This window comes from Crocuta crocuta, unplaced genomic scaffold, assembly GCF_008692635.1.
Source record: "Crocuta crocuta isolate KB4526 unplaced genomic scaffold, BGI_CrCroc_1.0 scaffold167, whole genome shotgun sequence".
Classification (NCBI taxonomy): domain Eukaryota; kingdom Metazoa; phylum Chordata; class Mammalia; order Carnivora; family Hyaenidae; genus Crocuta; species Crocuta crocuta.
Genome location: NW_027532406.1, coordinates 3,179,496 through 3,203,591, shown reverse-complemented (window position 1 = coordinate 3,203,591; position 24,096 = coordinate 3,179,496). Strand labels below are relative to the sequence as shown.

The following is a 24,096-nucleotide window of genomic DNA, read 5'->3' as shown; positions in this document are numbered from 1 at the left end:
GTAGTTGTAACAGATGGTAAGGCCAGCAAAGCCAAAAATATATTAGCCTAAAATATAGTATCTGCACTTTTATAGAAAAAAATTGCCAACTTCTGTGTAATAAGAGAGCACAAATATGCCCAGTGTTTATTTAACAGTTTCTTTATAAAAGTGAGGGCAGTTTGTATTTTACTATCAATGATATCAAATAGAGATCTTGTTCAATGAGAACTAGCTAATGGGGAAGAAAAGGCAAGAGCATAAAGGGTGGTCTTTCTCACATTCTTGTAAAAGAAGAATTTCTAGGGGCATCTGGGTGGCTCAGTTGGTTAAGCATCCGACTTTGGCTCAGGTCATGCATGATCTTACGGTTCCTGAGTTCAAGCCCCACTTCGGGCTCTGTGCTGACAGCTAGCTCAGAGTCTGGAGCCTGCTTCAGATTCTGTGTCTCCCTCTCTCTCTGACCCTCCCCTGCTCATGCTGTCTCTCTCTCTCTCAGAAATAAATAAAACATTAAAAATAAATAAATAAATAAAATGAAAAAAGAAGAATTTCTATGCTAAACACTAAGTTTTTGGGACTGTATTTAGATTAATTCATTTTTCTTAAGATAAATGATGTGAGTTAAATTCAGAAATCTATGATGTCCTTATTTCAAATAAGCATGATGACTATACACAATTACATCTTTCTAGTAATAATGTGCCCAAAGCGAAATAAAAATACTTTAAGTATTCTTTCAGATAAAAATATAGAAGATAGGAGAAAGTTGGTCTTTGATGAGTCTATAAGACTAAAGTTTTGAAAATAAATACAAAACTTTTTCAGGAAGATGCTGAAAAACAAATTTAAGTGTCAATAAAAGTCTCATCTATGATTTTCATAATTAAGTGCATAAAACTCAGCTGCAGAGTTTACTACTTGTGTTAATAACAAAGTAAGGAAAACTTTGTATAAATAGAGCTTAGTTAACAACTCCATATGTTGTGACAATAATATCTAAAATTATCTGTGGGATTATTACCATATCATATCAATTATCGTTTTTGTAACTTGCAAAGGCAAAACTGATGCATGGGTAAAGTATATTGAGAGGAAGAAAAAGATAAAAAATTATTTACCCTTGGTTTTGCTAGGTCTTTGACAATTTCAATTTCTGCATCAGAAATAATATCATGGAAGCGAATAATACGAGGTTTGTCCCACTCATCTTCCTGTTTGGCTGGAGCCAGAATGAATTTAGGATTCCGGTTTCCATCATGGTAACGGCAAAAGAGTTTTTTCTGTCTCCGAGGAGTCTAAACATAAATTTACAAAAATGAAAAATATATTAGAGTAATAATATTTTTGGTGCTTGCTCCTATGCAGAAAAGAAACAATGATCACGCTTGTGTATAAATAGAGCATTTATAGAAGACTATACAAAAGAAACACTACTCTGCAAATATTTTGCAGCAAATAGGATATTCAGGACTTTAATAGTTTTATTAATGATTATTTTCTGGGAGAAATGTTAGGCCTTATCTAAGAAAAAAGGTAGGGTTTGTCTTTCAACCCTTGTCTCATTAAAATGAAGTTGAAATATTTAAATACACAAGAAATAATGAAATATTTATAAAAATATGAAATGAATGACCAGCATTGCTCTAAACTTCGCAAAATAACTGGAAAGCACCCAGAAAAAAAAGTTTCTAAAAGGAAAAATAAAACATCATCAGGTTTTCCTAAATTCCTCCCAATTAAATGCTTGTAGCATAAATAAATAAGTTTAGTTAGGTAGTTTTAAAAAGCAAAGATGAAAATGAGTAACTCTGAAAAAGAGAAAATAAATTATTAAAGAAGGCAAGTGCTTTTATTGATGGATATTAAAAATAGAGTAATCAACAAATGTTCCTTTCAACCTATATTAACTAATAAGTTATTTGCTGATTCTTCTCTTGATTGAACAAGTATATCATATATGAAGTAGGAATATTATTAGTTTTTGTTTTAAATATTAGCTAATCTACTCAAATAATGATTCATGTTTATTCTCTATGTGCTTTTCTTACCTAGAGTCAAATCTAAAGATTTACTGGGCAACTGAGTGGCTCAGTTGGTTAAGCATCCGACTCTTGGTTTTAGCTCAAGTCATGATCTCATGGTTTATGAGTTCAAGCTGCACTGACAGCTCAGAGCCTGCTTGGGATTCTCTCTCTCTGCCCCTCCCCCTGCTCATGCATGCATGTTCTCTCCCAAAACAAATAAACTTTAAAAAAAAAAAATCTAAAGATTTATTTATAGAAGTCTTTGATATAATGATGAGGTGAATTTAACTATTCTGAGAATAAAGACGATCCTTTGATTTTGGGCAGAGCTGACATGTCTGTATGTCATATCAACAAACTGGCAAATTAAGCAGACTTCTGTTTTATACCTATGGCTCTATTTTGATCCACTCTTTAAGAGTTATTAAGGGCAATAAAAATATTTGCTTACTATTAGAAATTTGAACACTAAATAGATGTTTCATGATATTATGGAAATACTATGATTTTTTTTTTAGGTATGCCAATGGTTTTTTGGTTATTTTTTGAATCTTTATATTCAATAGATGCATAATAAAATATTTAGATGTGAAATTAGAAAAATGTTTCATGTGTCTATTAGATTATTATTATCCTTACATTTACTCCTTAGCACCAAAGCAAAAGTAAAAATGTTCTTCCAGGAGTCCATGAACTTGGCTATCAAAAGTGTCAACATAGATATGATCTACGCATTTGCTGTTAGAGATTAGGCTGTCAACAATTAAGTCCTCAAATATCAAAAAGTCATCAATATAAAAATGTAAAGCCCAACTTGAGTTTATCAGCAGCAGAGAAAACCTTATAACACTATTCAAATGTTTATACTTAAAAATAATTACTTCAAAAATTCACTGACTCCTTCTACATATGCCCACATTCAACTGAACACTAGTACCCTATGATATTCCTTAAAAAAGGGCTCCATGATCTATTAATTTTAGGAAACAGTGTATAGAATATCCATGACGTACATTATCATAAAAGGGCTCTGAAAAGTTCTGAGGCTGAACAAAAACCTATGTTCTCCAGACTTGAACTTTTCTGTTTCTGGCCTTTTAACACCCTGAAGCACTGGTACTCTGAGTCATAAAAACATAAATATAGATCTACAATAAAGAAAGGGATATTTATAGGCACATTTGACTATTTAAAAAAAATGAATCTTAAAGCAAAAATCTGTTGAAATTCTTTCTGCGTTTTAAATATTTCTTAAATAGACTAACATATTTCACTAAGCAATCTTGTCATGTTCAACCAGGAACAAAACCACAAAAGATTATTGTATAGATGAATTCTGTTTTATAGGATGGGTTAGGACAGTATATTATTTCTATTAAGAGTGCAGAAATTGTTTTTGCATTAAGATACAAGTAAAAGCTTAAATGATCATATCCCTTAAATTATCTCATCCCTCATCTTAAAAAAAATAAGCCTCTTTTGGCCTATGCAAAGAGTTATATTACCAAAAATAAACAAAATGCCATAATGATTCTTTATACTAAAGTTTATTCTAAAGCTATTTCACTAACAGTTGGAGCATATTAAGTGTGACACCCACAATAAGGTGACATGGTATACTGTAATACTTTAAGCAGTTAATTCTAATTTTTATCATGTAGGCATAAATATAAAAGAACCCTGATTTTCTCTGGAACTATGTACAAACACACACACACATACACATTCATACACACACACACAATTGGCTTTTCCACTTTACCATTTTGATACCCTCCCCACGGCACAGCATTTCGTACTTCTGTCTCTCTGGGAGGTAATCCACAGCAACCCCTTTTTTCTTCAGTGTGGTTTTCTGATCAGATTGGTCATCTGAAGCAGATTTATTGGCATCTTTTTCTTTAGCCATGATATATTCAAAATATTTTAAGTTACCATTAGCTCTCTGGTGTTCAGGATCTATTGGATAGAAAGGAAGCATGTCCAAGACTAAGTTTATAGTTGTTCAAGCATCAGAATATAGTAATATAAAAATACAGGCTAATATAATTTACCTTCCAAACTGGGACACTTATGAGAGTGAAAGGAGGCACTAATAAAAATTATTATACCAAAACAATAGGTATAAACCAGTACTGGCCCAGGTAAATCACATACTATCACCCTATATATAAAGAGTTCCAGAGAAGGAATCAGTCATTTATTTCAAAGTAGCAAATATTCTACTTTGAGAACTTACTAATCAGCCAAATAATTATGATCAATTTGATGCCAAATGAATATCACTAATTCTAAATTAAAGAATATCACTAAAATATCACTCATTCTACTTATTTTAAGAAATAGAAAAGATTTTTCTGAGACTGAAATGTAATCATCATGGGAAAGACAGTGTATACAGTTCAAAAGCAACATTCACCACAGATACATTATACATGCAGAACACAGCCTACTTCTGAGGGCTGAGTGAATTTCAGTCCCCAAATTCTAAGTGAGATGGAAAAAGAGAAACTAAAGATATAATTTTCAAATAAAGCAGAATCCACTAACTGCCTCTGAATTGCTAGTCATCATTCTAAGCTATCTTTTAGTAGGGGAAAAGAGGACTAGACTACTCCACCCACCCTAGAGAAAAAAAAATCCAAACCACCACACATACACACAAAAATAAAAAAGAACAATACACAGAAACTTCACTTGTGATATTAACTTATTTAGGAAATCTAGCCTTACATTTGTAAAATATTTGTCTTTGAGAAACTGCTCACAATGTATGTGGTGATATACAATATAATCTTAATTTTGTAAAAGAATGGGAAAAGTATGTATGTGCAGGAAAGAGAGTATATTCTACAAGGAAACAAAAAAATATTGTGATAGTGAAAATTTTTCAGTGATAGACTTATGGACAACTCTTCTGTATCTTTTTCTATTTTTAACTATTTTCTATAAGAAATAAAATAGTCTTCTAGTCAAAAGAAAAAAATCACTAAAAAATACTGAAAAACGGTACTTGAACTAATATCTCAACTTATTAACTCACTCAACCAAGAAATAACCTAATTATCAGAAGTTCATTTTCAGATGGTCAATTCTTTTAAACTGCTTGACTCTCCTAAAATACACATATTAATCTATTCATCAAAATAATTTTTGAAAAGTTTTAAGCTTCATTATATACCAAAGGCCACCCGAATTTATTAGCATACAATTCAATGTCCACAGATTCTGATTTAGTAAGTCTGGGGTGGAAATCAAGAAATTTTTCATTTCTAATATGTATCCAAGTAATTCTGATGCACATGGTCCCTGGACCATTCTTAGAGAAACAAGTTCAAAACACCAGTAATAAAATCCTCAAAGGATATCACATTACCTAATATTTGAATATGACAATGAATTATATTTTCAGTCTATTTATTTTAAATCACAAAATCATTTTTAAATATGAAATACAAGAACACAAAACATTCTTCAAAGAAAACTGGTTAATATTTAACATAGCAACATGGTAAATGAACATTTTTGACTGAGTTAGCTAGTTTAGGTCCATTTTTGAAGTTCCTGAAGAGTATACAGCAGAGTAACACAGTCATTATTGTAGTACCATTAGCTGAGAAAAATCAGTTGCCACTTATTTAGTATATAAACAGGGAGAGGATAAAATTTGTCTAATAGATTCTTGACTTATAACAAATAAAATGTACCAATAGAATATTACTCAGCCATATAAAAGAATGAAATTTTGCCATTTGCAATGACATGTATGGAACTAGAGATCTAGTATAGAACTAGAGATCTAGTATAATCCTCAGCAAAATATGACAGAGGAAGGCAAATACCATATGATTTCACTCATATGTGGAATTTAATAAATAAAACAAACGAACACGGCAGGTGGAAAGGCAAACCAAGAAAGAGAGTCTTAACTACAGAGAACAAACTTAGTGTTGCTGAAGGGGAGGTGGGTGGAGGGATGGGTTAGATAGGTGATGGGAATTAAAGAGGGCATTTGTTGTGCTGAGCACCAGGTGTTGTATGCAGGCGACAAATCACTAAATTCTACACCTGAGACTAATACTGCATTGTATGTTGACTAAATGGAATTTAAATAAAAGCCTGAAAAAATAAAAAAGCATACTGAAGCTACATGACAAATTACACTTGCCAGAATTACCCATATATCAGAATTATATATATTTATGATTATATATATAAGACAAGATATGTAGTCATATATCAGAATTATACATATATATTTATCTTGTCATTCATATAGCTTAGTACTTTATATATATATGCATATACATATATATATACAATCTTGATTTAGGCCAAGTTAACATACCTAGTTCAAGAAGCTTCTTTGTGAGCAAAAGTGCCTTATCCAGGTCTCCCTGCTGGTATACCGCATAGCTCAAATAATCTAGAACAGAGACTTTATCAATGGTAGAAACCTCGCCTTCATCCAGCTGCCTTAGTGCTTGTTCCATCCACAGTTCTGTATGGTAATAATCTGCTTCTGTGTAGGCCACTTTACCCAATTCAAAACAGTCCTCAACTGTTAGAAAAGATTTGTGTTTTACTCCTATGGAAAGAAAATACAGAGAACTTTAGAAATCTTAATACTACTTTCTATTTATTTAGGACTAAACAACTTTCAAAGTGCTATCTCACTTTCATTTGAACAACAACCTTCTGAGGTAGGAAAAACAAGAATTATCCTAAGTTTATGAACAAAGGAACCATCTACAAGGTAATGAAACATGCCAAGAATCACACTAATAGGGGTCATGGACCTAGAAAACCCAAGACTTCAATTATCAGCCATCCTACCAAAATGAAACATCAATTAAGTTAAAGCATGCAATTTTCTAGCACAGCAGGAATTACCATATGACATACATCTTACTCCTAACCAACAATCTGTGCAAGAAATGAATGGACAGGAAAGAGAGGCAAATCTGTTAATTGGTTCCTTTCCTTTTCGCTTCCCCTTAGGTTCAACAGCATTAATGATACAGAATTTACATTCCATAAAGTTCACCCATTTAAAGAATACAATAGTTTTTAGTATATTCAGAGTTGTGCAACCAACATCACAATCTAATTTGAGAACATTTTCATATCACCCCAAAAAGAAACTCTGTAACCATTAGCAGTCACTACCCATTATCTCCCCCTCCCTGCCCTAGCCCTTAACAACCACTCATCTACTTTTCTGAATCTACATATTTGTCTCTTCTGGTTATTTCATATAAGTGGAATTATGCAATATAGGGTCTTTTGTGACCGGCTTCTTTTAAACCAGCATAAAGTTTTCAAGGTTCATTCATGTAGCATCCTTTTTATAGCCAAGCAACAGTCCATTGTATGATAAGACAATACTTTATCAATTGATGGACATTTGAGTTGTTTCCAGTTTTTTGGCTTTTATGAATAATGCTACTACATACATTCATGCACAAGTTTCTGTGTGGACATTTGTTTTCATTACCCTTATATACAGCAGTGGAATTGCTAGGTCTATGCTTAACATTTTCAGGAACTGCTAAACTGTTCTCCAAAGTGCCTACACCATTTTACAATCCCACCAGCAATGTATAAAGGTTCCAATTTTTCCACATCCTCACTAATATTTGTTGTTGTCCATTTATTTTTATTATAATCATTTTGTTGGGTATAAAGTAGTATTTCATTGAGTTGATTTGTATTTCCCTAATGATGCTAAGTATCTTTTCATATGCTTATTGTCCATTTGTATATCATCTTTGGGAAAATACCTATTCAAATCCTTTGCCCATTTAAAAATTTGATCCTTTTCATTATTTTTAAAGTTCTTTATATATTCTGGATACAAGTACCTGATCAGAAATATGATTTGCACATAATCTTTCCTATTGTATGGGTGGTCTTTTCATTTTCTTGATGGTGTACTTTGAAGTACAGAAATTTTAATTTTGGTGAAGTCTAATATTAACCTTTAATCAGTTGTGCTTTTGCTGTTGGCATGTAAACTAATTTATTAATTAAAACTTCTATCTTAAGGAAAGGAGATAGGGGCACTTGGCTGGCTCAGTCGGTAGATGATGTGAATCTTGATCTTGGGGTTGTGAGTTGAAACCCCACGTTGAGTGTGGAGCCTACTTAAAAACAAACAAATGAACAAACCAAAAGAAAAACCTAGTTAAAAAAGGATTATTTGACAGTTCACATGAAATAAAATATAAATAGGAAACCACAAGGCTTGAGAAAATACTCTCACTAATCATTAAAGAAATATGTTAAAACAAACCTGAAGAAAAAATTTTTTACCTTTATTATTTTATTTTTATTTTACAGAGAGAGAGAATGAATCCCAAGCAGGCTCCATACTGAGCACAGAGCCCGACATGGGGCTTGATCCCATGACCCTGGGATCATATGACCTGAGCCAACATCAAGGGTTGGCCGTTCAACTGACTGAGCCACCCAGGTACCCCAGAAAAATATTTTTAAACAGCCTACATTTACTGAGATCTTACGATGTGCCAGGCATTTGTCACTCATTTAATTCTCAAAGCAATCCAGATGAGGAACTAAGGTAGAAAGACGTTAATTATTATGCTCAAGGTCACAGCAAAGAGCTAGAATTAGAATCTGTACACTATGACTCTAGAAGTTTGTATCAAATTATACTATAAAATGGTAAAATTTACTAGGGGAGGGAGTAGTAAACTGGTAACTTTACTGTTAAGACATTTGGCAATATGAAACAAGAGTAATAATTTTATGCCTATGAATTGATACTACTTTTCAATTATTTTCTTGAGTTTGATACTAAGGGTTGAGGAAAAAACACCTTCTTGTATAAATAATTTTTTTTGTAGCTGAACCAAATATTATAGCTAAAAACTAAAATAAACTAAAAGCAGGACAGATATGTCAACATAATGGAACAGCATTTTTCACTCAGAAAGATAATTTCAAATGCCATATAGGAAAGCCAGAAAAATCTAGACAGAAATATGTCAAAATGCTAAACTGATACCCTGGGAGATGGATTACAAGTTGTTTCCTAAATACTTGTACCTTTCTACCTTTTCAAATACTGTACAATTACCATTATTTTCAAAAAGAACCAAAAAAAAAAAAAAAAGCTATATAAAGAAATAAACAGGGGTGCCTAGGAGGCTCAGTCAATTAAGCATCCAACTTCACCTCAGGTCATGATCTCAAAGTCTGTGGGTTCTGTTCCCCCGCAGAGTTCTGCACAGACAGCTCAGAATCTGGAGTCTGCTTTGAATTATGTCTCCCTTTGTCTCTCTGGTCCTCCTCCCACTTGTGCGCTCTTACCCTATGCCTATGTAAGACTAAAACAATAAAACTCTTAGAAGAAAACATTGGAGAAAAGCTTCATGACATTGGATGAGGCAACAATTTCTTGTATATAACCCTGAAGGCATAGGCAACAAAAGAAAAAATAAATTGGACTTCACAAAAATTTAAAATTTTTAATCATCAAAAGACAGTATCAACCAAATACAAAGGCAACTCACAGAATGGGTAAAAATATTTGTAAATCATCTATCCCATAAGGGATTAATATCCAGAATATATAGACAACTCTTAAAACAACAAAAAAGCAATTAAAAATGGCAAAAGACTTCAATAGACATTTCACCAATAAAGACATACAGATGGCTACTAAGCACATGGAAAGATACTCAACATCACTGATAATTAGGGAATGCAAAACTATAAGATATCACCTCACATCCATTAGGATGGCCACTATCAAAAAAGGAGATAATAACAAGTGTCGGAGAGTAGGTAGAGAAATTGGAATCCATATACATGTTGGAAAGAATATAAAATGGTCTATCTACTACAGAAAACAGTATGGCATTTCCTCAAAACACTAAAAATAGAATTTGATCCACAGGATCCAGCAATTATGCTTTTGGATATATACCTAAAGAAAGAATGAGAGGCAGGGTCTCAAAGAGATAAATGCACACCCATGTTCACAGTAGCATTATTCACAAGAACTAACACACGGAAGCAACCCAAGTGTCCTATTGATGGATAAAGAGTAAGCAAAATGTGATCTGATATGTGTGTGTGTGTGTGTGTGTGTGTACACATACATGTTGTATTATTATTCAGCCTTAAAAAGTAAGGAAATTCTGGGGCGCCTGGTTGGCTCATTTGGTTAAGCGTCCAACTTCGGCTCAGGTCACAATCTCATGGTTCGTGGGTTTGAGCCCCTCATCGGGCTCTGTGCTGACAGCTCAGGGCCTGGAACCTGTTTCAGATTCTATGTCTCCCTCTCTCTCTGCTCCTCCCCCACTTGGGCTCTGTCTCTGTCTCTGTCTCAAAAATAAAAAAATAAAATAATTAAAATTTTAAAAAATTAAAAATTTTAAATTAAAAAAAATTTTTTTTTTAAATTTAAGAAAATTCTGACATTTGCTACAACATGGATGACCCTTGAGGGCATTATGCTAAGTTAAATAAGATAGTCACAAAAAGGCAAATATTATATGATTCCAATTATATGAGGTACTTAGAATAGTCAAAATCATAAAACATAAAGTATGATGATAGGGTGCACCTCGGTGGCATAGTCAGTTAAGCATCTGACTCTTGATTCTGGCTCAGGGCACAACCTCACAGTTCCTGGGTTGGGTCCCACTGACAGCTCAGAGCCTGCCTGGGATTCTCTGCCCCCTCTTGTCTATCCCTCCCCTGTTCACTCGCACACTCTCTCTCAACAATAAATAAACTTAAAAGAAAATAAAGTGGAATAATAAGGCTGAGGAAAATAGGGGATAGGGGGTTATTATTTAATGGGTACAGAGTTTTAGTTTTACAAGATGAAAAAGCTATAGAGGTGGATGTTGGTGATGGTTGCATAACAGTGTGAATGTACTTAATGCCACTAAACCACACATTTAAAAGTGATTATGATGATACATTTTATTTAAATTTTGCACAATAAACAAATTTTAAAACAAATTCTCATGAAATCAGCTGTAACCTAATAAAAAAAGAAGGTTGTGCCAAAATTGGAAAAAGTACAATGCTCCATATTATAGAACCCTTTAAAAATCTTTGTATACCAAATATGTCTTGGCTTTCAAATTAATGGACATATAAACTTTAACTATCAATTGCCTTATAACTTTACATACAAACATTGGATGTTCTAAAGAAAAACATGAGGGAATTATTGTTTTTTTCTAGGCTAAACATGCCTACACGAGTTTAGTTCCTGTAACATTAAGCTTCACAAGCTAGAAACTTACCCACAACTATTAAGTCCTAGAGAAACAGAGGGTTATTTGGCATCAAAGACTGAGAAATAAGTTAAAGCTAAAAATCTTAAAATACAAAAGATTTTTTAGATTAATGTCCTAATGGACTGAATAGAGCAGCCAGGTGATAAGTGTTTTATAGACTAGCAGAATTCATACCTGGAAGATTACCCTTTGAGATGGTATCTGTATCCAAATTGTAGGTGTCCTGGAGACGCAACAGAGCTTTGGCTGCCCCAACCTGATCTTCATCATTAGGGAAGTACTGTCTCTGAATGGTTAGGTTGGAGATAAAGCCTTGAAATTAAAAAAAAGGAAGGAAGGAAGGAAGGAAGGAAGGAAGGAAGAAAGAAAGAAAGAAAGAAAGAAAGAAAGAAAGAAAGAAAGAAAGAAAGAAAGAAAGAAAAACAGAAAAAGAAAAAAATGACTAAAACCTCACAGATTTCCTTTCAATCTGTAATATACAGTGTTTACAAGGATTTTTCAAAATTCATTTTATTATAGTTTTCTACTCTATCATGAAAGTTCCATATGCTCAACAATGAAAAAAACAACAAAAACCAAACATACTCTGATGTGAAATACCTCTGACTTACTCAATCTTCCCAACCCTGATGTTGCTTAAGTAATCTGAAGTCATTGCATAAATCCTATCTGTATTAGGTAAGATCAACATGATAACTGAGTTTTTAGTTACACAACATAGCCTCCACTAAGCTTGAAAAATGATCCGATTCATGGATGTGAAAATGACATACACTGGCAATGAATTATACTTAAATTTTTTAAAATATTTNCGACTAAGCCACCCAGGCGCCCCCTAAAAAATTTTTTTTAACGTTTACTTATTTTTAGGAGAGAAGAGAAAAAGACAGAGCACGAGCTGGTGAGGGACAAAGAGAGAGGGAGACACAGAATCAGAAGCAAGCTCCAGGCTCTGAGCTGTCAGCACAGAGCCTGACTGACATAGGGCTGGAACTCACAAATTGAGAGATCATGACCTGAACTAAAGTTGGATGCTCAACCAACTGAGCCACCAACCAATTATACTTTCAAATAACAGACTGTAAGTAAAATGTATGTGCTTAAAGAAGTTCTATTTTGGGGCACCTGGGTGGTTCAGTTGGTTAAGTGTACAACTTCGGCCAGAATCAGAAGCTCTCAATTTGTGAGTTCCAGCCCTATGTCAGTCAGGCTCTGTGCTGACAGCTCAGAGCCTGGAGCTTGCTTCTGATTCTGTGTCTCCCTCTCTCTCTGACCCTCCCCTGCTCACGTTGTCTCTCTCTCTCTCAGAAATAAATAAAACATTAAAAACAATTTTTAATTAAAAAAAAACATTAAAAAATTTTTAAATAGACTTAAAAAAAACTAAAGCTCTATTTTCTTCTTCCATGTGCCACACATTATATAAATATGTAAATATATGAAGTTTGGTGGAATTCTCTGAGGAAGAGAGATTTTAATTATATATTTAAGATCATCAAGTGAGCTAGTTTATTAAGATATACTTAGATCCGTTAAATTATTGAATATAGTGATCAACCAAGATTTGCTCTATATGAAATTTGATCTATTAAAAGGTTTTATATAAAATATAGCAAAAATCAAACAGACTAATTATTGGTAACTATACAACCCCTAAGGAGAATGGATGCTAAATACGCTTTAAGATTAAAGTAAAAAACAAAAACAAAATTGATTTAAAATTTTAATAATATGTGTAATCAGGGGCGCCTGGGTGGCTTAGTCGGTTAAGCGTCCGACTTTCGCTTAGGTCATGATCTCACGGTTCGTGGGTTCGAGCCCCGCGTCGGGCTCTGTGCTGACTGCCAGCTCAGAGCCTGGAGCCTGTTTCAGTCTGTGACTCCCTCTCTCTCTGACCCTCCCCTGCTCACGCTCTCTCTCTCTCTCTCTCCTAGAAAAAAAAAAATATGTGTAACCATTTGCAAATAAAAGTTGCGTACGAAACTTCCCTCTCCTTTCATTTACTTATAATCAACTATGTATATTTTGATCAGCAAAAGGCCGGGAATTTTTGTGTTAATAAAAACGTGGAAATGAACAACTGGCTAGGAGAGGGCTAAAGTTCATATCAAGCATATTTTTTTTTTTTAAGACCAACTCTTAGTCACAATCACCACATGGAATTTTACAAGTTTTACAAGTTTCACAAATTTTCTATGACCCAAATCAAAATCTAAGAAGTTGCTTAAATCATTTCCAATAAAAAAGAGAAAATATATATGTATTATAGAATTATGGGATGACTACCACAGATTAAAACACCAAAGTCTCAAGGTTTACCTTATAAAAAAAACTTAAGTCTTAAAGGTCATTACTTGAGAATTTTTTAAAATTAAATGTGTGTGTAGGTGTGTGTGTACACATACGTACATGACTTTAAAAATGTTCTCATGGTGCTATGTAAGAGAGCAATTGATCACCAGTATTTCCCTCTTATCATGAAGAAATTTTCACAAATGGCTTGCCTTAATTTTTCTTTCCAAAGTTTCCTGGCCTATGCATAATGGTTTACTACTCACAAACACTTGTAAGCCTCCTTAGAGTATTTACATTTATTTACATAGCTAGCTCAGTTTTCATCCTCTTTCTTGCTGTTTTTCATTCCACATTTAGTCACTGAACAAATATTTGAGCTCCTACTCTAAGCATATTCCCTCTAATTCTTAAACTCCAGACTTAGTTTTCTGTGTCTGTTGCTAAAATATCTAAAATACCTCAATACTCCAACTACAACTTTATTGTTCAATTAGAAAGACCTTCACTGTTACTGTTTGTAGCCTTAGTTTTTAAATTTATTGTCTAAGTAAAACAATTCTAAGCTTCAAAATATTCTGTGGAACATAGCTAACAGTTTTCCTTATAGTACCACTCCCAATACATTAAAAATTGATTAGAAGATAGAAATTTACCCATAAAATTTTTAAAGTCTGAAGGTAATCCTTTTCACTTTAGGAATTATTTCATTTAATGAATTATTTGGCATGTAGCTCCTTTTCATTTTACGATTACCTTCAGTAATTAAGCTATATGTCAAATAATTCATTTTTATAAATTTCAAAGCAAATAGCACCAGGCTAGTCACCACTAACAGAAATTACTTTTTTTTACCCTAAAGTTTTATTTTTATTTCTGTTTCCAGGTTTTATTTCCTTTTTTTTTTTTTAAACAAGGAACTCAGGATCTAGACTAACTCTAGTCAAACCAAACATACCCTGCAACACTTCAGTTACAACACTGAACACTTGATGTTCTGGGAACTGAATTCATTACTATTGGCATTTCCACAGGTGGCAGCAATACTGACTTACTTTTTTTTTTTTTTTGGCTCTTATTCTTACATTGGACTTACCATCTGACATGTCCTTAAGGACCAGATTCTCCAACTCACTCCATTCAGTGTTCAGACGTTTCATTAATTTGAATGCATTTACAGGGTGCCCGACAAATCCTTCTGGATCCTTTGTAGCTGTGCTAGTTAGTCGATCTAATTTCTCTGCCCATCTGAAAATGTAAGACATATAAATGGAACATACATACACTTAATAAGGAAGAACACAATTTAGTAAAACATTCAGAAAAAAAAAAGACTAGACTAGAGGCTTTTGAGTTAAAACTATATTTAAAAAATCTTTTTAGGAGTTCCTGGGTGGCTCAGTTGGTTGAGCGTCAGACTCTTGATTTTGGCTCAGGTCATGATCCCAAGGTTGTGGGATCAAGACCCAAATTGCTTAAGATTCTCTCTCTCTCTCTGTCCTTCCTGAATAGTGCATGCATAAGCAATCTCTCTCTCTTAAAAAAATTATTTTTAAAGCAAGGCTGTTATGGATAACATCTAGTTTGGTAGAATCAAAATATAATAAGGCTTTTCTTTTAGTTTTGTTTCTCTCCGATAGTTACAGTAAATGGAACCTATCTTCAGAAAGTTGTGATTGGATCTCTCTAGCAAAAGTCTAAAATATACATCTCCTCACAAGTCCTTAAATCCAAATAATAGATTATTATAAAGTACAAATTAGCCCACCCAAAACTCAGTTACATTTTCATTTAAATCAAACTTATACCAAAAGTCTACATTCAGTACCTAAAAACTGTATTTTATTTTATTTTTCGAAAGAGTGAGTGTGCGCACATGCCCATGCACAAATGAGGAAGAGGGGCAAAGGAAGATAGAGAATCTCAAGCAGGCTCCACACTCAATGTGGAACTATATGCAGGGCTCAATCCCATGACCCTGGGATCATGACCCGAGCCAAAATCAAGAGTCAGATACTCAACCAATTGAGCCACCCAGGCGCCCCAGTACCTAAAAACTATACTTCAAAACAAACAAACAAACAAACAAAAACTGAATAATCAGTTACTCACTAAACAAAAGGCAGGAATTCTCAGGTCAGGATTAACTATGAACCTGAGTCAATCAAAACTAAATTAGCATTTGAGGAAAAGCTGTATCAATTAATACTAACAATACTTATCACTGTAATCTCTAGAATGGAAATATAACAGTGAAGAATAAACAGAATTGGAAAATTGCTCCCAAAGATGACTTGATTAGGGAGATTAGAGTAAGACAGAAGAAATTAGCAACCACTTTCAGATATTGTCAGTCAATACCCATAGCCATTTATATCCTTATCTCAATCCATGTTCCCCTACCTGAACTCTTGGCCCAGGCCTAACTCTTGGTTTTTGTGCTCCTATGTTAGTCATTTCAGCTGCCTTTTTAAGACAAATGGCTTCCACTTCTGTGAAAAGAATATTTGAGCTCTAGAATGAAAATATCCAGGTAGAGTCAAAATCATAAGTAGAACACTTTGCTTACTTTTTTATTTGTTCTAATTTGTCCTCTTCTGCCTTAATATAGTCTTTCAGGGAAGTCACCAGATCTTTCTCCGTATGGATCAAATCAGTCATCTGACCTAGAAGGAAGAGAAGGTTGTCAAATACCTGCATTGATCAACATAAGTATGTTAGAATAATCTCAAAATGATCAAGACTTCTTTATTCTTTGAGAAGATTCAACTGGCATTGGACACAGATATGTTGGCGAAAACATCTTTTTTCCTCTTTTTTTTTAAATCAGACAAAGACAAAATCTTTCTAATCATATGTTCCAATTCTAGTTTTCAAGCTACTTCATTTTGCAAATTGGACCATATTGGCAAATTGTCTTTTCATCTAAGATTTTATTTTTAAATTACAAAATAACACTACTTTTTCTTCTCTACCTCTGCTCTCACTCTTTGTTCTTGAGACTAATTAGAATTAATTTTTTATTCAATAAATAAAAACCACACTAACAAAAAGCATACTTCAAAAATGAAACTCAAATGATCTGTGTTTAGTTACTTATAAGTATTTATTATAAGACTCATTATTTTATATCCTGAAATTAGATGTCATAAATATAATATTTTTGTTTTAGTTAGCACTACAATCAACTAGGGTAGAACCAGTCAACTGGATGAAGGAAAACATCTAATTTAAGGCAGATGAAGTATGCATATAGGAAAATATAAAAGGATACATATCAAACATGAAAAATATTTCTGGGGGAAAGAAGACATGGAGTTCCTACATCCTATGTACTTGTCTGTTTCTCCTTTAACCAATATGCTATTAAAAAAAAAAAAAATAGGGGCACCTGGGTGGCTCAGTCAGTTAAGTGTCCAACTTCGACTCAGGTCATGATCTCACAGCTCATGGGATNGGGGCTTGAACCTATGAACCGTGAGATCATGATCTGAGCCAAAGTCGGATGCTTAACTGACTGAGCCACCCAGGCGCCCCTAACCAATATGCTATTTTTGTAATACTGTGCATTAAAAAAAGACTACGTATATTAAATTATTTGCTGAATGGACTCACTAACAAAGACTTTTCTTGGTATTCTTTTCTGAATTTTCATAAGTGTCTAGCCTAAAAATGTACTACTTTTGTAATCAGAAAAAAATTTAATGAAAAATTTAAATTTTAAAAAAGAGAGACTTGGAGAGGGAAAGGGACTAAAGCAATACTTCAGTCTCTGAGAATACACTGTATTTGTTTTTACTGATTTAAAAAAAAAACTAAAACTGGAAATTTTTATTTATTTTCTTTTATTATTTTTTTAATGCTTATTTATTTTTGGGACAGAGAGAGACAGAACATGAACTGGAGAGGGGCACAGAGAGAGGGAGACACAGAATAAGAAGCAGGCTCCAGGTTCTGAGCTGTAAGCATAGAGCCCAGTGTGGGGCTCAAACTCATGGACCACAAGATCATGACCTGAGCTCAAGTCGGACATTCAACCAACTGAGCCACCCAAGTGCTCCTAAAAATGGAAAATTTTAAATGCAAAAATAATACAAACCAAAAAATAGTAAGACTTACCAATTGAAGTAAAAAAGCCTGGATGGGCCAAAGACTGAGGAAGTAGAATTCCTACAATTAAAATACACCAGATCATCTTGGAAGACTTCATTTTTCAGCCACACACCTACAAGAGAAAATATGGCCATTACCAAAAAAAGAAAAAAAAAAGTAGGAAAAGTTCTCAACCAATTTTTCCTATGAACAAATTGGAAGTCAGACCCTAAGGCTGCCCTAGACTGTTATCAAATCTTATGAATTGATTTAATAATTTAATAAAAGCAACTATCACTTTTTTAAAGTTTAGTTTTATTTATTTTTGAGAGACAGATAGAGCAAGCAAGGGAGGGACAGAGAGCAGGAGACAGCATACCAAGCAGGCTCCACACTCTCAGCATAGAGCCTGATGTGGAGCTCAAACTCCCAAACCATGAGATCATGACCTGAGTCAAAGTCAAGAGTCAGATGCTTAACCAACTGAGCCACCCAGGTGCCTCTATTTTGCATATAACTCGAGTATTAACTTTATATTTCATGTTAAAGAAAAATATAAATGCTGTTATCTGATAATTTCTGGTTAAAAATTCAACCTGAGTTTGTTTTCTTAGTTACTACTATAATTAGAGTGATTAGATAATAGTACCTCTTTCATATAGACTGAAAAATAAGTTTTCTCTGTGATCTACATCTAAACCATGAATTTCCCATAAAAATACACTTCATTAAAGTAAATTAATTTAAATATTACCAAAATACATTCTAAGATGTTAGAATATGTTTTAAAGGGAAAAAAAGGTTTCAGAGCCACTGATTAGTCCTTCAAATTCCTAACTTATTCCATCTTTTCCCCACGTCTTTAAATTTTAAAATAAATTTAATTAAATGTTGCAGATGTGGGGGCATCTGGATGGCTCAGTTGATTAGGTGATGGCTCTTGACTTCGGCTCAGGTCATGATCTCATGGTTCGTTGGGCTCTGAGCTGGCAGTGCAGACAGAGCCTGCTTGGGATTCTCTCTCTCTGCCCCTCCCCCATTTGTGTGCATGCGCACTCGCTTGTGCTCTCTCTCTCTCCTTTCAAAACAAATAAGCTTTAAAAAAATAAGTTAAAAAGGTGTAGATTTTGGGGTGTTGAAAACATTCTAAAATTGGTGATTGATGGTTGAAGAACACTGTAGTAAAAGTACTAAAAACTACTTAATCATGACCATTAAATGGGTGAATTGTATGGTATATAAATTATATTTCAATAAAGCTGTTATTTTTAAAAAGTTGTAAAGAATCCAAAAAGAATAAACAGTGCTGTAGATTTAAGCTAGGAATTTCTCTTAAAGGACTGGGTCCTAAGATTTTTCTATCTACTGTGTTCTATGTAAAAATTCTTAGCCTAGTACATAGCTGTGGATTTTTTTTTTTTTTTAACTTGGCAGCAAACCCTTTCTGTCTTTTTTCTTTGTCCCTGGTAGCACAGACTTTTCTAGAATGGATTCTTCATGGCAAGTGCAACTTCAACTAATCAGCAGAAAGATTTTACTCTTCTTTCCCAAATGTCCTCATTGCACTCTTTTCTTGCTCCTCCACCATCACATACATGGAATTTTAAGTCCTCCTTATTACCTCACAAGAAAATCAGTTACTCTTACGGTACCTTTTGCCTCAATAACAGGCTCCCATTTGTTACTCTTTCTCATCCTACTCCTCCTTGAGCAGGCACCACTGACTCTTTCCAAGTGACTGCACCTAAACCAACAGGTTCAGCTTCACATTAGAAAGCTCTCTACTCTGCCAAAAAAAAGAAGGGGGAAAAAAAAACCCACACTCTACTTTTCCCTTCTTGAATCTCGATAAAAAATAGATCACCACAGAAAGTGACATTCTGGAAGTACTCCTAAGTCTCCTCCCTCAAGTTTGCCACAAACTTCCAGAACCACACAGTAGTGAAATACACTGCTTTCTTGGCTACTTTACAGTAACTCTTTGGGAAGGCTTCTAGAATGCAGCAGATGCAGACACTTCCTCCCCTGGGCTCCTGCCAAAGCACAAGGCTTTTTCAAAATCCTGGGCTGTCTGAAGAGTCTAGAATCTTCTCACTGTTTACACGGATTTCTGCCATAATTTTCTTCATGAATAAATGTTATTTCCAGAAAATACAAATGCTTTTGATGTACTAATAGAAGGCTAATCAGAAATTATATCTAAATGTAAAAAGAAAGTTTAGATTTGTCAGGTAAGAGATTTTTTCACAGCTAAAATATATTTTGTCACTAAAATTTTTTACAATCTTTCATTGCCCTTAAACCTTTCATTGTCCTTAAACCTCTCAATGAATCAAGAACCATTAGCCTATAGATATTACCAAAGTTTGAAAACTGCATTTTAAGAATGATGGAGCTTACATAAAAATTCAAAGCATTAATCAAATGAAGAATAAATATAACTTCACCTTACATCATGCTGCAAAATAAATTCTTATGGATTAAAGAGTTATAATTAACAAAAAAATAACAAAAAGAAAAGTTACTGGATCTCTAAAAGGAGAGAAGAATTTCTGAACCTTAAAAATGATAAAACAACCCATCAAAAGCCAGATGGAATTTAAATATGCAAAATAATCTAGGCTCATATATGTTTTTAAAAACCCTATAAAACTACATACTAGGAAAATAAAGAAAATAGAGCTCATTTAAGGAACTCATACAAATCAGTAAGACCACTAAGATATTAATAAAAAGTGGATAAAGGACACAGAAGGTAATAAAAGAAGAACTAAAAATAGTTAAAAAGTTCACTCAGTAATCAAGGATTTTTTTTGTCCTTCAAATGAACAACTATACAAATTTAACAAATTCACAATTAAAATATTGATGGTGCTATATATACGTCAAGGAACTTAAAATGAGTATATCCTTTAACATGTGAATTTAAATGAAAACACAAAACTTAAAAATTAACAAACTCACAGTCATTGCTGGGGAGAATGCAAAATGGTACAACCATCCAGGAAGACAGTTTAGCAGTTTCTTAAAAAAATCAGATATACATCTTACCATATAAAATGGCAATTGTTTCCCTTTGTATTTATCTCCAAAAGTTGAAAACTTATGTCCACACAAAAGCCTGTACATGGATATTTACAGATTTCTTCATAATAGCCAAAACTTGGAAGCAACCAAAATGTCCTTCAGTAAGTAAAAGGATAAACTGTGGTACATCCAGACAATGGAATATTATTTAGTATCAAAAGGAAATGAGCTATCAAGCCATGAAGAGACATGAAGCAATCTTAAATGTATATTACCAAGTAAAAAAGTATGATTCCAATGACATGACATTCAGGAAAAGACAAAACTATGAAAACAATAAAAAGATCAGTGGTTGGGAGGTGGGAGGATGAAGATAGAGCACAGAGGATTTTTAGGCAGGGAAAATACCCTGTATACTATCATAATGATAAATACATCATTTATTTTGGGACATACATTGTCCAAACCCACAGAATATATAACACCAAGAGTGAATGGGTAATGTAAACTATGTATGGCTGTTGGGCTATTATGGTATGTCAATGTAGTTTCATCAAATATAACAAATGTACCATTCTGGTGGGGGATGTTGAGGCTACACGTGTAGGCATAGGGAATATATGAGAAATCTCTGTACAGTTCTCTCAGTTTTGCTAAACCTAAACTGCCTTTAAAAAACAAAGGATTAAAGAAAATAAATTAACATCGTACAACTCTAACCCTCGTAGAATTTGTATTGAATGAGATTAAGTTAGGGGCACCTGGGTGGCTCAGTCGGTTAAGCCTCTGACTTTGGCTCAGGTCATGATCTCAGTCTGTGGGTTTGGGCCCTGCTGTCAGGCTCTGAGCTGATAGCTCAGAGCCTGAAGCCTACTTCAGATCCTGTGTCTCCCTCTCTCTCTGCCCCTTCCCTGCTCATGATTTGTCTGTCTCTCAAAATAAATGTTAAAAAAAAAAATTGAATGAAATTGTTTCTACTGCTCTGAAAGTCATAAATACTGATCAAAACAAAAAAAAAACTTAACATCATAATATGATCATAACTATGCATGAAAACATGCAGAGGAAATTCACGAAAATGTAGCTGTCTCTAGACAGAACATTAGGTAATTTTTTTCTATTTCTCTGTAATTTCCGGATGCCCTAAGGTATATTTACTTTTATGGTGACCAAATATACAAAATAATAAACCTAAAACATCAACTCCCATACTATGTATGGTCACCCTAAACTTTTAATGAAGTGGTTAACTACTCTCTAATACAAAAAGTTAGCTAACAAATACTATCCACATTAGAACATGTTCCATATTCTAGCTCTATATGCCTCCAGATTTCTCTCTCTGCTCTAAAGATAGTAAACTTATATGAAAGCAACCCAGATATGTAGCCATGGACTACACTGTCAGAGTAGTACACTTTTCTATCATCCTTCCTCCCACAGACAGACATATGATGCAGGCTAAGCCAGTCATCGACACTTACTCCCACGAACATAATGTCTGGGAGGTAGACTTGTGAAATGGTAAAAAGCAGTTCCTTCTGGAGTTGCTAAGCTCAGAGGATGCGAATTTGGTGCAACATATGACAATCTTTCCCAATTGTCAAGGACACCCAGGAACCCAATCTATAAACAGAAGTCATACAGAGGCAATTCCAAGCTCCATAGCCATGTTTCTTCCAATTATTGCTTTGAATCTGTGAGCTACTCCAATATTCCAACCCAGTAAGGGGGCCTCTAAATTCCCTTTTTAAGGAATTTTAAGCTAGTTCAAGTTGGATCTCTGTCACTTAAAAGAGAAAATTCAGGGGCACCTGGGTGACTCAATCAATTAAGCATCTGACTTCAGCTCAGGTCATGATCTCACAGTTCGTGAGTTCCAGCCCTGTGTTGGGCTCTGTACTGACGGCTAGCTCAGAGCCTGGAGCCTGTTTCAGATTCTGTATCTCCCTCTCTCTCTGACCCTCCCCTGCTCATGCTGTCTCTTTCTCAGAAATAAATAAAAGATTTTTAAAAAATTAAAAAAAAAAAAGTTCAGACCCACACAGCATTACCATGCCAATCTAAACTAGTTAATAAAAAGGAAGATAGCCCTATAAGAACAGTGGTTCTCAACCTCTAGCTATATGAAAATCACCTAAAGGTCTGAGGTACTTAGATAATTTATACGAGTTCGGGTGATGGTGATGTTGCTGGTCTTGGGATCACACGTTGAAAAACACCAGATACAAACATCCCTTGAAATCACACAAAAGGTGCTCTCCACCTTTAAGAGAGTAAAATTTTACTTCAATTTTTTGAAAAATATAATTGAATTTCTAATTACTCTAGTGAATAGTCTTCTAATTTCTTTTAATACTATGTCTCATCCACATTTTTTCAGAAACCTTAAGAGGTGCCTGGGTGGCTCAGTTGTTTAAGCATCAGACTTTGGCTCAGGTCACAATCTCAGAGCTTGTGAGTTTGAGCCCTGCTAAAAGCCTGTGGAACAGTTGTGGAAGGTTTCAAAGACTGATACAAGGAAACCCATGGAAAATTTTCAATGTCAGAGAAAGTTTAGATTAGACTATCAACCATTCTTTAGTTGGCCTTATTAATTTTTTATGACAGCTCAGAGCCTAAAGCCTGCTTCAAATTCTGTGTCTGCCTCTCTCTCTGCCCCTCCCCGGCTCCTGCTCATGCTATGTCTCTCTCTCAAAAAAAAAGAAAAGAAAAAAAGAAAAAGAAAAAGAAACCTTAAATGACATGCTAATAAGCAAGCATATCTTAATCACAGGTTTTTAATTTTTTTAATGTTTTAAAAATTTATTTCTGAGAGAGAGAGACACTGTGAGCAGGGGAGGGTCAGAGAGAGAGGGAGACACAGAATCCGAAGCAGGCTCCAGGCTCTGAGCTAGCTGTCAGCACAGAGCCTGACACGGGGCTCGAACCCACAAACCATGAAATCATGACCTGAGCCGAAGTTGGACACTTAACCAACTGAGCCACCCAGGCACCCCAATCACAGGTTTTTAAAACAACGGTTTCCTTACTTGTGATGTCTCATTTCCATTTACTTCCATCTTCATTCAGTTAGCAGTTTGCAAAGCACATCATTATAAGCATCTAAAGAGTCAAGCCTCTTAAAAGACATTAGGGTTTTATTAAAAATAGCAAGCTCAGTGGGTATAACATGAGACGCTGAATCTTGGGGTTGTGAGTTTGAGCCCTACAGTGAGTGTAGAGATTACTTAAAAATAAAAATTAAACAATCCTAAAAAAATAGTAAGATATAAGTCTCCTGTTCTAAGTCCTCAAGTAAGCTTGAAGTAGAAATTAGATGGGTTAAAGAGAATATAAGGAAGGTAAATCTCAGCTCCCTAGAAAGACTAGACTCAAAAAAAAAAAAAAAAAAA

General features: G+C 34.1%; 1 protein-coding gene across 2 annotated transcripts in view; it reads right to left on the bottom strand.

Annotated features, from left to right (window-relative positions):
• Positions 1-24,096, bottom strand: part of P4HA1 (prolyl 4-hydroxylase subunit alpha 1) — a 70,278-nt gene that overhangs the window by 36,932 nt on the left and 9,250 nt on the right. For both annotated transcript variants that reach the window (XM_077778726.1, XM_077778724.1), the window contains exons 2-8: positions 17,702-17,807; positions 16,152-16,248; positions 14,679-14,830; positions 11,465-11,602; positions 6,355-6,594; positions 3,769-3,965; positions 1,101-1,277 (exon numbers count right to left, since the gene is read on the bottom strand). In XM_077778726.1, the coding sequence (XP_077634852.1) occupies positions 1,101-1,277; positions 3,769-3,965; positions 6,355-6,594; positions 11,465-11,602; positions 14,679-14,830; positions 16,152-16,248; positions 17,702-17,792 (1,092 nt within the window). In that variant the 5' untranslated portion in view covers positions 17,793-17,807. The remainder of the gene's footprint in view (positions 1-1,100; positions 1,278-3,768; positions 3,966-6,354; positions 6,595-11,464; positions 11,603-14,678; positions 14,831-16,151; positions 16,249-17,701; positions 17,808-24,096) is intronic.